This window comes from Micromys minutus (assembly GCF_963924665.1).
Source record: "Micromys minutus genome assembly, chromosome: 17".
NCBI classification, from domain to species: Eukaryota; Metazoa; Chordata; class Mammalia; order Rodentia; family Muridae; genus Micromys; species Micromys minutus.
In genome coordinates, this window is record NC_137952.1 from 34816204 (window position 1) to 34830215 (window position 14012).

The window sequence follows — 14012 nt, forward strand, 5'->3', positions numbered from 1 at the left end:
TGAAAGATAACGAAAGTGTTGGTTAGGATGTGGGGGAGGGGCCCCTTGGATGTTGTTGCTAGGAGAGTAAGTAAATGAGAGCAGGTGTTGTGGAAAACAGAATAGGGGTTTCTCACAAAGCTAAAACTAGTGTCATAATGTCATCCAGAAATCTCACTACTGTGCATGTGCCCAAAATAAATTAAACCGCTATACCGAAGGTATGTCTGCACTCCACGTTCATTATGGCGCTATTTGTCAATGGATGAATGAAATATGTTTGTATGTCTGTGTACATATATAACATCACACATAAATTGCTCAGTCTTAGATATTCTGTTGTAGCAGAAAGGGGACTAAGAGATGCTCTAGGATTACATCTACTGGTGATGTCATTTTTTAAAAATTGTTTGTAATTTTTTATAACAGCCACACTTCAAAGCTCATCTTCAATGACCACCTAACCTCCTAAACTTTAGGAGCTAAATGTTCTTCTATAGTATTCCCCAAAATGCCACCAACTGGGACCAAGTGTTCCCAGATATAAGCCGTGGGGACATTTATCATTTAAACATTTATCTTTGTATGCACATATGTGTACACACACACACACACACACACACACACACACACACACACACACACACACTGCATTTTCTTTGTGTACATGTGTGACCATAAAATGAATGAAATCCTGATATTTTATGACACTGTAGATAAACCTGTAGGCCATCATGTTAAGTCCTACACTGCATGATCTGACTCACGTAGAACCTAAAAAGTTCACGGAAGCGGAATACCTATGAATGGTACCTATGGAGCCTGGGGTAGTTAATGCACATGTGGTAGCAAGACATTGCTGGGAAACCCTGCTATTAAGGCCACAGTCAACCATGACTTGACAGTTCCCTGAGCTCCACACAAAATGGAGAACTCCCTTTCCCAGCTGGAATTCTTCTTCCCTGCCTGATCTTTTCTGGGGATCCCGGCCCCTACATCCTCTACCTTAGGAATGCCACATAGTCTTTGGTGAAATTACAGGTTCAACCTACTTTCTCCTGAGAACCTGCCCAGCAAGCAACTGGAATGCCTCTCCATGAAAATGAGGATGCCTTAGTTAGGGTTTTACTGCTGTGAACAGACACCATGACCGAGACAACTCTTATAAAGGACAACATTCAATTGGGGCTGGTTTACAGGTTCATATGGCAAGTCTGTTATCATTAAGGTGGGATCATGGCAGTGTGCCGGCAGACATGGTGCAGGAGAAGCTGAGAGTTCTGTATCTTCATCTGAAGGCAGCTAGGAGAAGACTAGCTTCCAGGCAGCTAGGACAAGTATCTTAAAGCCCACATCCACAGTGACACACTTTTTCCAACAGGGCCACACCTCCAAATAGTGCCACTCCCTGGGTCAAGCATATTCAAAACACCACAGAGGGGTTCCAGTACCTTAAGCCTCAGCAAATGTACACTCACCCTGGAAATCCCTTCCCACTCTCCAAGGTTTATATAGCCCTTGTTCACCCCAAGTAAAATATATATGCAAGTCAAAATTCACTAAATACTGTCTAGAAGAGCTCTAACACTGAAATCATGTAGAAGTTCCCCTCCCCTGAGCCAAACCCACAGACCAGGAGCCTGCTGACCCACTGAGCCACAGCACTGGTCAAAGGTATAGAATTACAGCCAGAAAAAGAAAATGAATTTTCAAGAGATTAGTTAATAATGATATATTGTATTCTCCAAAAACGTAAAGAGTGTGGGTATTGTGTGTTTTTACCACAAGAGTAATAGCCATGTGAAGTGGTGTGTTGGTTAATTAGCACTGTTGTTTCACAGTGTGTTTATGCTTAAGAATAATATATTGTGCATGATAAAATCATATGCTATCTGCCAATTTTAGAAGCCTGCTAAAGGGGCTGGAGGGATGGCTTCGTGGTTAAGAGCATTTGCTGCTCTTGTAGAAAGGGCTGGAATTCGGTTCTCAGCACTCACATGGTGGCACGTAACTGCCTGCAACTTCAGTTCAAGGGGATCCGGTGCCCCCATCTGACTTCCCTGGGTAGTAGGCCTGCATATGGTGCACATGTGGACATTCAGGCTAAACAGTCATGTACATAAATTAAAAATAAATGGATTTTTGAGAAAGAAAAGATGAAGTAGCACTGAGGGGAGAGAGCTGTTGTTTGGTTTGGCTAATGATTTCAGGGCCTGGGTGAAGGCTGAGTAGTTCTTGGAAGGGGCAAAGCTCGGTTCTCAGCACCTTCTTCTGGCTTCTGTGGGTATTTAAAAGGAAGAGAATTGAAACAAGAAAAGAAACAAAAACAGGAAGTAAGATAGGAAAGTGGGGAATCGGAAAAGAGAGATGAGAAAAGTAGAAAAACAGGAAACAAGACACTGGAAATAAACGGAAAGAGGAAACCATCAAGGGGCGTGTGCACTGCGGTGATGTAAATGAACAGATAGGGGAATCTAGACAAGTGGGAACTTTGACTCATACAAAAACCAGTGAAACTACATAAAGGAAGTGAAGGATGGAAAGCATACGGGGGGGGGGGGGCGTGATCTGGGTGAGAGACGTGGGGAGAGGGAAGTGAGACCTGAGAAACAAGAAAGGGTGGGAAGTCCTGCTCAGCGGGCACAGAGGGCATAGCGGGCGGGAAAGGGGAAGTGAGACCTGAGAAAGAGAAAGGGGGATATTTGGTAAATTAGCTAGGGCAGGTGCAGAGGGTGGGAAAAGGGAAGTGAGAGATGTAAAGCACTCAGGGGTGGCAAGGAACCCTGGTGAGAGACGTGGGAAAGGGGAAGTGACCCTGAGAAAGGGGAAATGTGGTACAGCAGTGCAGGCGGGTGAGGGTGAGGTGGGTGGGAAAAGGAAGTGAAAGATGTAAAACACTTGGGGGTGTGGCAAGGAACCCTGGTGAGAGACCTGGGAAAAGGGAAGTGAGAACCGAGAAATGAGAAAAGGGGGGACATCTGTATGGTGGGTACAGCCAGTATGGCGGGTGGGAAAGAGGAAGTGAGGATGTAAGATATATGAGAAGGGGGCATCCAGATAAGCCAGAAGCCTAAAATTTAAAAAACAAAACAAAACAAAACAAAAAAAAAACGGGGGGGGGGGGAGGAAATCAGATGAGGAAGTGAGAAGTGTGAGAAAGAAAACTTACCAGATGAGAAAGGGAAGCAGGGCAGAGAAGCAAGCGAGGCCTTATTATAAGCCACACTCCCCTCTCATTTGCCTGGACTTGAACCTGTGTTCATCCGAGGGGCATTTCTTTATGGGAGGAGACAGGCAGCACTTGGGTAATTGTGAATTGCTGCCTTAGAAATAGAATTTCAAAGTAGTTAAAAGGGGGAAGAGGAGGAAGAGGAAGAGGAGGAAGATGAAGAGGAGGAAAAGGAAGAGAAGGAAAGGGGCAGGAGGAGGAAGTTGGTCAAAGTGTGAGTTTACCAAGCAGAGCAGTTACTAATAGTTATTAATAATGTCAATATGAGATATTTAACCTCCCTTCCCATAATCCTTGGCATTCAGTATGGGTGCTTCAGGGTGGGGGGAGGACACAAGAGGAGTAAGCCGAGGGTAGAATTCAGAAGACTTTGAAAACAAAGAATATCAGTTTAATTAGGTGAAATTTTGGTTAAATGTGAAATGACCATTTGTAAATAATTTTACCAACAATGAAGACGATACCCAAATTGTATTTGTGACCTCAAAGCTAATGCGACATATCTAAATTATTCTGAGGAAGAGATGCATGTTTATTTTTCTTCTCATTGATCTGTGCTTTTAATTTTAAGGGGACTAATTTTCCCTTGTAATGATGTCATTGCAAATTAAATTTTTTTTCTTCTTTCTCCTCACCCCCCTTTGCAACAGGGTTACATGATGGAAAACCGAATCTCAGGCCTGAAATGTGACACAGATGTGTTTGTAACCTTTGAAGGTGACAATGTGGTCATGCTTCAGGTAAGGGTTAGGACACGGTTATTCATTTTAAATAGCATGCTTTTCGAGACCAAAAGTTATCCAAAAAACTCTGAAGTGTTTTGTACATTTTATCTTTATCTGATACCTTCATTTAATTGGCAGGTGTTTTCCTGTTAGGCAGTTGAACAGAGGATTGGGGTATCTGCCTTTTAGGTCATCTTTGATGTTGAAATATGTCTTTGTAGTTTCAGAAAACTGCTTGCATGTACTAACCGCTTGCATATTTTTATACTAGCAAGGCTATTCCAATAAAGTATGCAGGCTCTGAAGGTAAAACATGAGAATCAGAATGCTAAATTCAGAGGTGCAGGATGGTCAGCCCCACTAGTCAACACAGAAAGGCATGTTAGGACAAGCTGGGACGAAGTTCTTCTTTCTCTATGAAGGTAGCCGTGTCTGAAAGCATGCTGAGTTCTCATTGTTGGCGAAGGTAGGGGAGGGTTTACATGTTGCTATGGGGCCACGTACCATTCTACCCTAGGACTCTGCTCTAATAATCATAAATATAGAATAAAAAAAAAAACACTGAAGCAATACATTCTCACCACTACATAATTTATTATAGCAATAAATATCAATAGCAAAATGATTATGTAAATTGTACTCTGACCACTCAGTGGGGAATTATACATCACCTTCAAAATTGTACTTGCAAGCAGTTCTGCTTCTAGCAGAAATGTAAAACGTATGGTAAGTAAAATGATATAAAGTTGTGCATAAGACATAATTGTTGTGTTTTTAAGAGACTAACAGAGGCTGGATGATTCAGAGCATAAAGTGCTTGCTACACAATCATGGCCACTCAGGTTCAGAGCCCCAGAACTCATGTAAGAAGCTGGGCAGTTGTGACAGCTGCCTGTAATCCCAGCACATAGGAGACAGAGATCCAGCCTCCATGAGACAAGCAGGCACTAGACAAAAGGGAGAGCTCTGGGTTCCGTGAGAGAACCTGCCTCATATAGACAGTGGAGAGCAGTAATAATAGACACCTGACGTCAACCTCAGGCCTCCACACGAACGTGTGCACTTGCACACACACACATCTGCAATAAAACAAATGCAACAACAGACAAATAGCGGGGGCTTGTGGTCTGTCAGTGGAATAGCCACCGCTTCTCCGGTTCTCTCTTTTAGTAATTTCCCACCCTGACAAACAAACCGGGGGTGGGGTGTACTGAAAGGGGGAATAAAGATAGTAGCCTCCTAGAGAACTCGGAACTTGAGAAATGAAAAGGCAATTACTTGTTTGGGTTTCTAAGAAGTATGTACAAAATACATTCTAAAATGAAGGTGGCTACCATAGCTAAAGAACTAGGAAGACAGTGGCCTAATAGTAGAAAACTTGACAATGACTACTTTGAATCAGTTAGACACAAGGAAAGGAGATCCTAACTATATTAGTTAGCGTTTTACTGCTATGGACAGACACCATGACCAAGGCAACTCTTGTAAGGACAGCAATTAATTGGGGCTGGCTTACAGGTTCAGAGGTTCAATCCATTATCATCATTTGGGAGCATGGCAGCATCCAGGCAGGTGTGGTGCTAGAGGAGCTGAGAGTTCTGTATCTTGATCCAAAGGAAGCCAAAAGCAGAGTGTCTTCAGACAGCTAAGAGGAGAATCTCAAAACCCACTCTCACAGTGACACACCTCCTCCAACAAGGCCGCACTTCCTAACAAAGGTGCTTCCTGGGCCAAGCATATTCAAATCACCACATTCTACTCCCAGGCTCCGAGACGCTTGTTCAAACACACAATTCTATAAATGCCATACAAAGGCATACTGCAACGATACATTTAGTCCAACTTCAAAAGTCTTATAGTCTACAGCAGTCTATACAATATTTTAAAAATCTTTCTATCGAATATTTTATGTATTTACATTTAATTTTCCCCCCACCTCCAATTATCCCTCCCTCATCCCCCTGCTTCCATGAAGATGCTCCCACTCCTACCTCATTGCCCTGGAATTCCCCTACACTGAGAAAATGAGCCTTCTCCTATTGATGCCAGACAATGCCATCCTCTGCAACATACGAGACTGCAGCCATGGTACTTGGGAGCTCTGGGAGGTCTGGTTGGTTGATATTGTTGTTCTTCCTTGGGGGTTGCAAACCCCTTCAGCTCCTTCAGTTCTTTAGCTAGTTCCTCCACTGAGGTCCTTGTGCTCAGTCCAAGGGGTAGCTGCAAGAATCTTCATCTGAATCAGTATGCCTCTGGGAGAGCCTCTTTAGGAGACAACCATATCAGGCTCTTGTAAGCTAGCACTTTTTGGCATCAGCAATCGTGAATGGGTTTGGTGGCTGCATATGGGATGGATCACAAAGTGGGGCAGTCTCTGGGTGAACTTTCCTTCAGTCTCTGCTCCAGTCTTTGTCCCTGCATTTTCTTCCGTATTTTGTACTCCCTTCTAAGGACTGAACTGTCCACACTTTGGTCTTCCTTCTTCTTGAGCTTCATGTGGTCTGTGAATTGTCTCTTCAGTATTGCGGGCTTTGGGGCTAATATCCACTTATCAGTGAGTGAATACCATGGGCGGTTTGTTTTGTTTTTGTTTTTTTGTTTTTGTTTTTTTGTGATTGAGTTACCTCACTCAGGGTGATAGTTTCTCGTTCCATCCATTTGCCTAAGAATTTCATTGTATTTAATAGTTGAGTAGTACTTCATTGTGTAAATGTACCATATTATCTGTATTTATTCCTCTGCCGAATGATGTCTGGGTTCTTTTCAGTTTCTGGCTATTATAAATAAGGCTGCTATGAACATAGTGGAGCATGTGTCCTTGTTATATGTTGAGACATCTTTTGGGTATATGCCCAGGAGTGGTACACCTGTGTCCTCAGGTAGTACTATGTCCAATTTTCTGAGGAACAACCAGACTGATTTACAGAGTGGTTGTACCAGCTTGCAATCCCACCAACAATGGAGGAATGTTCTGCTTTCTCCACATCCTCATTAGCATCTTAGCCATTCTGACTGGTGTGAGGTGAAATCTCAGGATTGTTTTGACTTGCATTTCCTTGTTGACTAGGGATATTGAACATTTCTTTAGGTGCTTCTCAGCCATTTGATTTTGATCAGTTGAGAATTCTTTGTTTAGCTCTAACCCCATTTTTAATAGGCTTATTTGATTCTCTGGAGTGTACCTTTTTGAGTTCTTTGTGTTTATTGGATATTAACCCTCTATCAGACTGGTAAAGATCTTTTCCCAATCTGTGGGTTGCCATTTTGTCCTATTGACAGTGTCCTGTGCTTTATAGAAGCTTTGTAATTTTATGAGGTCACATTTGTTGATTCTTGATCTTCGGGCATAAGTCATTGGTGTTCTGTTCTGGAAATTTTCTCTTGTGCCTATGTGTTCCAGGCTCGTCTCCATAATCTCTTCTATTAGTTTCAGTGTATCTGGTTTACATGGAGGTTGTTTATGTACTTGGACTTGAACTTTGTACAAGGAGATAAGATTGGGTCAATTTACATTCTTCTACATGCTGACTACCAGTTGAACCTGAACCATTTGTTGAAAATATTGTCTTTTTTCCACTGGATGGTTTTAGCTCCTTTGTCAAAGATCAAGTGACCATAGGTGTGTGGATTCATTTCTGGATTTTCAGTTCTATTCCATTGATCTATTTGCCTGTCTCTGTACAAATACCATGCAGTATTTTTTTTTTAATCATAATTGATCTTAATACAGCCTGAGGTCATGGGATAGCAATTCTCCCAGAAGTTGTTTGATTGTTGAGGATCGTTTTCGCTGTCCTGGGTTTTTTTTTTTTTTTTTTTTTATTCCAAATGAATTTGCAAATTGCTCTTTATAACTCTATGAAGAATTGAGTTGGAATTTTGATGGGATTGCATTGAATCTATAGGTTTCTTTTGGCAAGATGACCATTTTTACTATACTAATCCTGCAAATTCATGAGCATTGGAAATCTTTCCATCTTCTGAGATCTACTATGATTTTTTTTCTTCAGAGACTTGAAGTTCTTGTCATATAGATCTTTTACTTGCTTGGTTAGGGTCACAACAAGATATTTTATATTATTTGTGATTATTCTGAAGGGTATCATTTCTCTAATTTCTTTCTCGGCCTGTTTATCCTTTGAATAGAGGAAGGTTATTGATTTATTTGAGTTTATTTTATATCCAGCCAATTTGCTGAAGTTGTTAATCAGGTTTATGAGTTCTCTGGTGGAATTTTTGGGGTCACTTAAGAATATTATCATATCATCTGCAAATAGTGATATTTTGACTTCTTCCTTTCCAATTTATATCCCCTTGACATCCTTTTGTTTTCTAATTGCTCTGGCTAGGACCTTCAGTACTATATTGAATAGGTAAGAGGAGAATGGGCAGCCTTATCTAGTCCCTGACATTAGTGGGGTTGCTTCAAGTTTCTATTTAGTTTGATGTTAGTTACTGGTTTGCTGTATATTGGTTTTACTATGTTTAGATATAGTCCTTGAATTCCTGATCTTTTCAAGGCTTTTATCATGAAGGGGTATTGAATTTGGAGAATGCTTTCTCCACATCTAATGAGATTATTATGTTTATTTTTTTAGTTTGTTTATATAATGAATTACATTGATGGCTTTCTCTATATTGAACCATCCCTGCATTCCTGGGATGAAACCTACGTGATCATGGTTAATTATTGTTTTGATGTGTTCATGGATTAGGTTTTGCAAGAGTTTTGTTGAGTATTTTTGCATCGATATTCATGAGGGAAGTTGGTCTGAAATTCTATTTCTTTGTAGGGTCTTTGTGTGATTTAGGTCTAAGTGTAATTGTGGCTTTAAAGAATGAATTAGGTAGTGTTCCTTCTGTTTCTATTTTGTGGGATAGTTTAAAGAGTATTGGTATTAGGTCTTCTTTGAAGGTCTGATAGAATTCTGCACTAAACCCATCTGGTCCTGGGATTTTTTTTTTTTTTTTTTTTTTTTCGTTAGGAGAATTTTAATGACCATTTCTATTTCTTTAGGGGTTATGCAACTGGTTTGTCTGATCCTGATTTAACTTTGGTACCTGGTATCTGTCTAGACAATTGTCCATTTCTTCCTGATATTCCAGTTTTGTTGAGTATAGGCTTTTGTAGTAGGATATGATAATTTTTTTGAATTTCCTCAGTTCCTGTTGTAATGTCTCCCTTTTCGTTTTTGATTTTTTAAAACTTGGATACTTTCTCTTTGTCCTCTGGTTATTCTGGCTAAAGGTTTATCTATCTTGCTGATTTCCTCAAAGAACCAGCTCCTGGTTTTGTTGATTCTTTGTATAGTTCTTTTTCTACTTGGTTGATGTCTGCTTTAAGTTTTATTATTTCTTGCCATCTACTCCTCTTGAGTATATTTGCTTCTTTTTGTTCTAGTGCATTCAGGTGTGCCGTTAAGCTTTTTTTATGCTGTTTGCAGTTTCTTCTTGGAGGCACTCAGAGCTATGAGTATTCCTTTTAGCACTGCTTTCATTGTGTCCCATAAGTTTGGGCATGTCCTTCCTTCACTTTAATTAAATTTTTCCTTCACTTTAATTAAATTCTTAAAACTCTTTAATTTCTTTATTTCTTCCTTGACCAAGTTATCATTGAGTAGAGCACTGTTCAGTTTCCATGTGTATGTGGCCTTTCTGTTGTTTTTGTTGTTATTGAAGACCAATCTTAGTCTATGGTGATCTGATAAGATGCATGAGATTATTTCAAGCTTCTTGTATCTGTTGAGTCCTGTTTTGTTATCAATTATATGGTCTATTTTGGAGAAGGTACTGTGAGGTTTTGAGAAGAAGGTATATATATATACATATATATATATATGTATATATGTATATATATATATTAGGATGAGATGCTCTATAGATATCTGTTAAATCCATTTGGTTCATAGCTTCTGTTAGTTTCACTGTGTCATTTTATTTCCTATTTCCATGATCTGTCCATTAATGAAAGTGTGGTGTTGAGGTCTCTCACTATTATTGTGTGAGGTTCAATGTGTGCTTTGAGGTTTAGAAAGGTTTCTTTTACATATGTAGGTGCCCTTGCATTTGGAGCACAGATATTATGAATTAAGATTTCATCTTCGTTGGTTTATCCTTTGATGAGTATAAAGTGTCCTTCCTTATCTATTTTGAATACTTTTGGTTGAAAGTCAATTTTATTTGACATTTGAATGGCTAGCTTGTTTCTTGAGACCATTTGCTTGGAAAATTGTTTTCTAGGCTTTTACTCTGAGGTAGTGTCTGTCTTTTTCACTGGGATGAGTTTCTTGTATGCAGCAAAATACTGGGTCCTGTTTAAGTATGCAGTCTGATAGTCTATGTCCTTTTGTTGGGGAGTTGAGTCTATTGATGTTGAGATATTAAGGAATAGTGGTTGTTGTTTCCTGTTATTTTTGTTGTTAGAGGTAGAATTATGTTTGTGTGGATGTCTTTTTTTGTGGGGGAGTTGTTGCAAGATGACTTTCTTGGTTTTCCTAGGGTGTAGTTTCCCTTCTTGTGTTAGAGTTTTCCATCTATTATCCTTTGCAGGGATGGATTTGTGGAAAGATATTGTGTAAGTTTGTTTTTATCATTGAATATCTTGGTTTCTCCATCTATGTTAATTGAGAGTTTTGCTGTATATATTACCTGGGCTGGCATTTGTGTTCTCTTAGGGTCTGTATCACATCTGTCCAGGATTTTCTAGCTTTCATAGTTTCTGTTGAGAAGTCTGGTGCAATTCTTATAGGTCTGCCTCCATAGGTTACTTGACCTTTTCCCCTTAATGCTTTTAATATTCTTTCTTTGTTTTGTGCATTTGGTGTTTTGACTATTATGTGACAGGAGGAATTTCTGTTTTGGCCCAATCTATTTGGAGTCATGTAGGCTTCTTGTATGTTCATGGGAATTTCTTTTTTTAGGTTAGGGAAGTTTTCTTCTATAATTTTGTTAAAGCTATTTACTGGGCCTTTAAGTTTGGAATCTTTGTTCTCATCTATGCCTATTATCCTTAGGTTTGGTCTTCTCATTGTGTCCTGGATTTCTTGAATATTTTGGGTTAGGAGCTTTTTGCTTTTTGCATTTTCTTTGACTATTGTATCAATGTTTTCTGTGCTATCTTCTGCACCCGGGACTCTCTCTTCAATCTCTTGATTCCCTGATCTCTTTTTTAGTTTTTTTTTTTTTTTTATCTGCAGGATTGTCTCTCTTTATGATTTCTTTATTGTTTCTGTTTCCATTTTTAGTTTCTGGATGGTTTTGTTCAGTCCTTCACCCGTTTGGTTCTGTTTTTCTATAACTTGGGAATTTTTGTGTTTCTTCTTTAAGGGCTTTTACTTGTTTACCTGCGTTCTCCTATATTCCTTTAAGGGAGTTATTTATGTCCTTCTTAAAGTCCTCTATCATCATCATGAGATATGATGTTAAATCCAGAATTGCTTTTACATTGTTTTAGGATATCCAGTACTTGCTGTGGTGGGAGAACTGGGTTCTGATAGTGAGAAGTTGTCTTGGTTTCTGTTGCTTGGGTTCTTGAACTTGCCTCTTGTCATCTTGTTATCTCTGGTGTTAATTGGTCTTGCTGCCTCTGACTGGTGTTTGTCCCTCCTGTGGGCCTGTGATCCTGTGATCTTAGGAGTGAGAGCATTCCTGGGAGTCTAACTATCTCCAGGCAGGCTTGGGGTCTGGGGGGCTTTGAAAAATCTTTTACTCTGGGCACAGATAAAGACTGAAAGAGTCCTTTCCCAGACCACCCTGTAATTTCCATACCCTTTGTGCTCCTGGTAGGTCTCTCCTTGGTCAGTCAGTGGAGCAAAAGTGGGGTTTCACCTGTGGACTTAGGAGTGATATTGCCCCTGGGAGACCAGCTCTCTCTGGGCAAATGTTGGGTCTGGAGGCCCATGGGACAGCCCCAGCTGTGGGTGCAGATGGAGACCACCAGTCTCTAAAATGCTAAAAACCCAAAGTTTCAAATCTCTTCTGAAATTTATGCAATCTTCTAATTGTGATCTTTTAAATACTCAAAATTTAAGAAACCAGATCACATACTTCCAGCATCAAAGGATATACATTACCATTTCTAATTGACATAGTGAATAAATACTGGACCAAAGCAAGACCGAAATACAGCTGGGAAACTCTAAACTCTGCATCTCCATGCCTGAGGTTAAAGTGCTCTTCAAATCTCCTAGTCCTTTCAGCTTTGTTGACTGCAACAAACTTCTTTCTCCAGGGCTGCTTCCACTCCCTATCAGCAACCTTCCTCGGTACGTATCCCATGGTTGTGGTGTCTCTAACATCTTGGGGCTTCCAAGTCAACTTCAACTTTATAGCTTCTTGTTCCAATGTCTAGGAACATACATATTCTTCTGGGCTTCTCCAAAGGGCTTGGGTCACTTCTCCAGCTCTGGCCTTTGAAGCACTCTAGGCTCTGGTTGTCTCCATTCTGCTACTGCTGCTGTTCTTGGTGGTCATCCCATGGTACTGGGATCTTCTGTTGTAAGTAGGCTTCACCAATAGCATCTCATGAGCTCCCTTCATGGTGCCAAGCCTTAAGTTCTTTGCATGACCGCTTCAGTCTTGGACTGTTAATTGCAACTGAGGCTGCACCTTCATCAATGGCCTTTCCTTGCCTTTTAGTGTCGAGCCTCAACTGCTCTCAAGACCCCTTCGTGCCTTCAATACTAGTACCACCTGGGTGACTCTTACATGTTACCAATTCCAGATGTACCACAAGGTACAACCTTGGCTATCTCTGGACAAAGCTTCTTTGAGCTCCCAGAAAACACTCCCCAGATTTCACCTCATTGATGTTGGTCTTTTTTTTTCTCTCTCTCTTTCTTTATTTTTTTAAAGATTTATTTATTTATGTATGAGTACACTGTTGCTGTCTTCAGACACACCAGAAGAGGGCATCAGATCTTATTATAGATGGTTGTGAGCCACCATGTGGTTGCTGGGAATTGAACTCAGGACCTCTGGAAGAGGAACCAGTGCTTTTAATCACTGAGCCATCTCTCCCCAGCCCTAGCTCTAGCTAACCAATATCAATTATCCCAGTATTTCCTTCTATTTTTAACTCTAAAGCCCTAGAGCCACATGGTCAAAGCTGCTGAGCTCTGCTGCTTATTGGAGCTGGAACATGGCCCCTTGTTTTATTACTTTATTGTCAGCTTTCTGTTTTCCAAATCTTTCACTGTTCCTAGGCTTGGCTGTTCTGGAACTTGCTCACTTCCTAGGTTTGGCTATCCTGAAACTGGCTCTGTTAACTGACCTTGTTCTGAGTCTCCTGAGTTGTGAGATTAAAGGGATGTACGACCATGCTTGGACTTAAGCTTTTCTATACCCAGAACTTGCTCGGTCCCTGGCTGTCCTTGAACTCAGAGATCTGCTTGCCTCTGTCTCCTGGGATTAAAGGTGGGTACCACCTTGTCTGAGCCCAAGCTTTTCATAGCCTCTATTCTTCAAGATTTATATCAAAGTCTGTGTCTTCCAGCCTCAAGAACTGCATCACAGTTGTGTTCTCCATTTCTGTATTGTAGTTCATTTCAGATCAAAAGTCTTAATGAAAACAGTGACCAGGTCATAATAATGCTTAGATATAACTTTCCCTTCTTCAACTGTAAAAGCACAAGTTTAGTTGGGTGGGATCTTGACCCAAAGTCACCACTCCCTTAATTCTATTGAATATCCTTGAACTCAGGATTTAGCTTCATTCCACTTTCTGGTGCTTTTTTACTCTTTGAACCATAAATGTATTTTTCCCTTTTGCAGCTTGCCACATTTCTTTAAAATGTTCTTCAGGAGAATGAACTTTAGTAATCATACACTAGAATTTATACCAGGTGATTTAGAGACTTTTTTAAAAATCAAAACAAGTAATCTAAATCTTTCCACCTTAGCTTCAGGCAGACTCTTTGGACAATGGCAAAAAGCAGCCACATTCTTCACCAAAATATCACTAAACAGTTTCTAGGCAACATACTAAAATCTTCTCCCCCAAAACCTCTTGAACTAGGTTCCTACCATTCAAAACACCCCAAACAAATACTGTCTTCCATACTTCTACTAGTATGGCCAAT

At 40.3% G+C, this 14012-nt stretch overlaps 1 protein-coding gene across 1 annotated transcript in view; it reads left to right on the forward strand.

Moving 5' to 3' along the window:
* Positions 1 to 14012, forward strand: part of ACOXL (acyl-CoA oxidase like) — a gene marked incomplete at both ends in the record, with an annotated part of 267586 nt that overhangs the window by 143138 nt on the left and 110436 nt on the right. The window contains one exon of the mRNA XM_080931609.1: positions 3859 to 3948. Coding sequence (XP_080787735.1) covers positions 3859 to 3948 — 90 coding nt within the window. The remainder of the gene's footprint in view (positions 1 to 3858; positions 3949 to 14012) is intronic.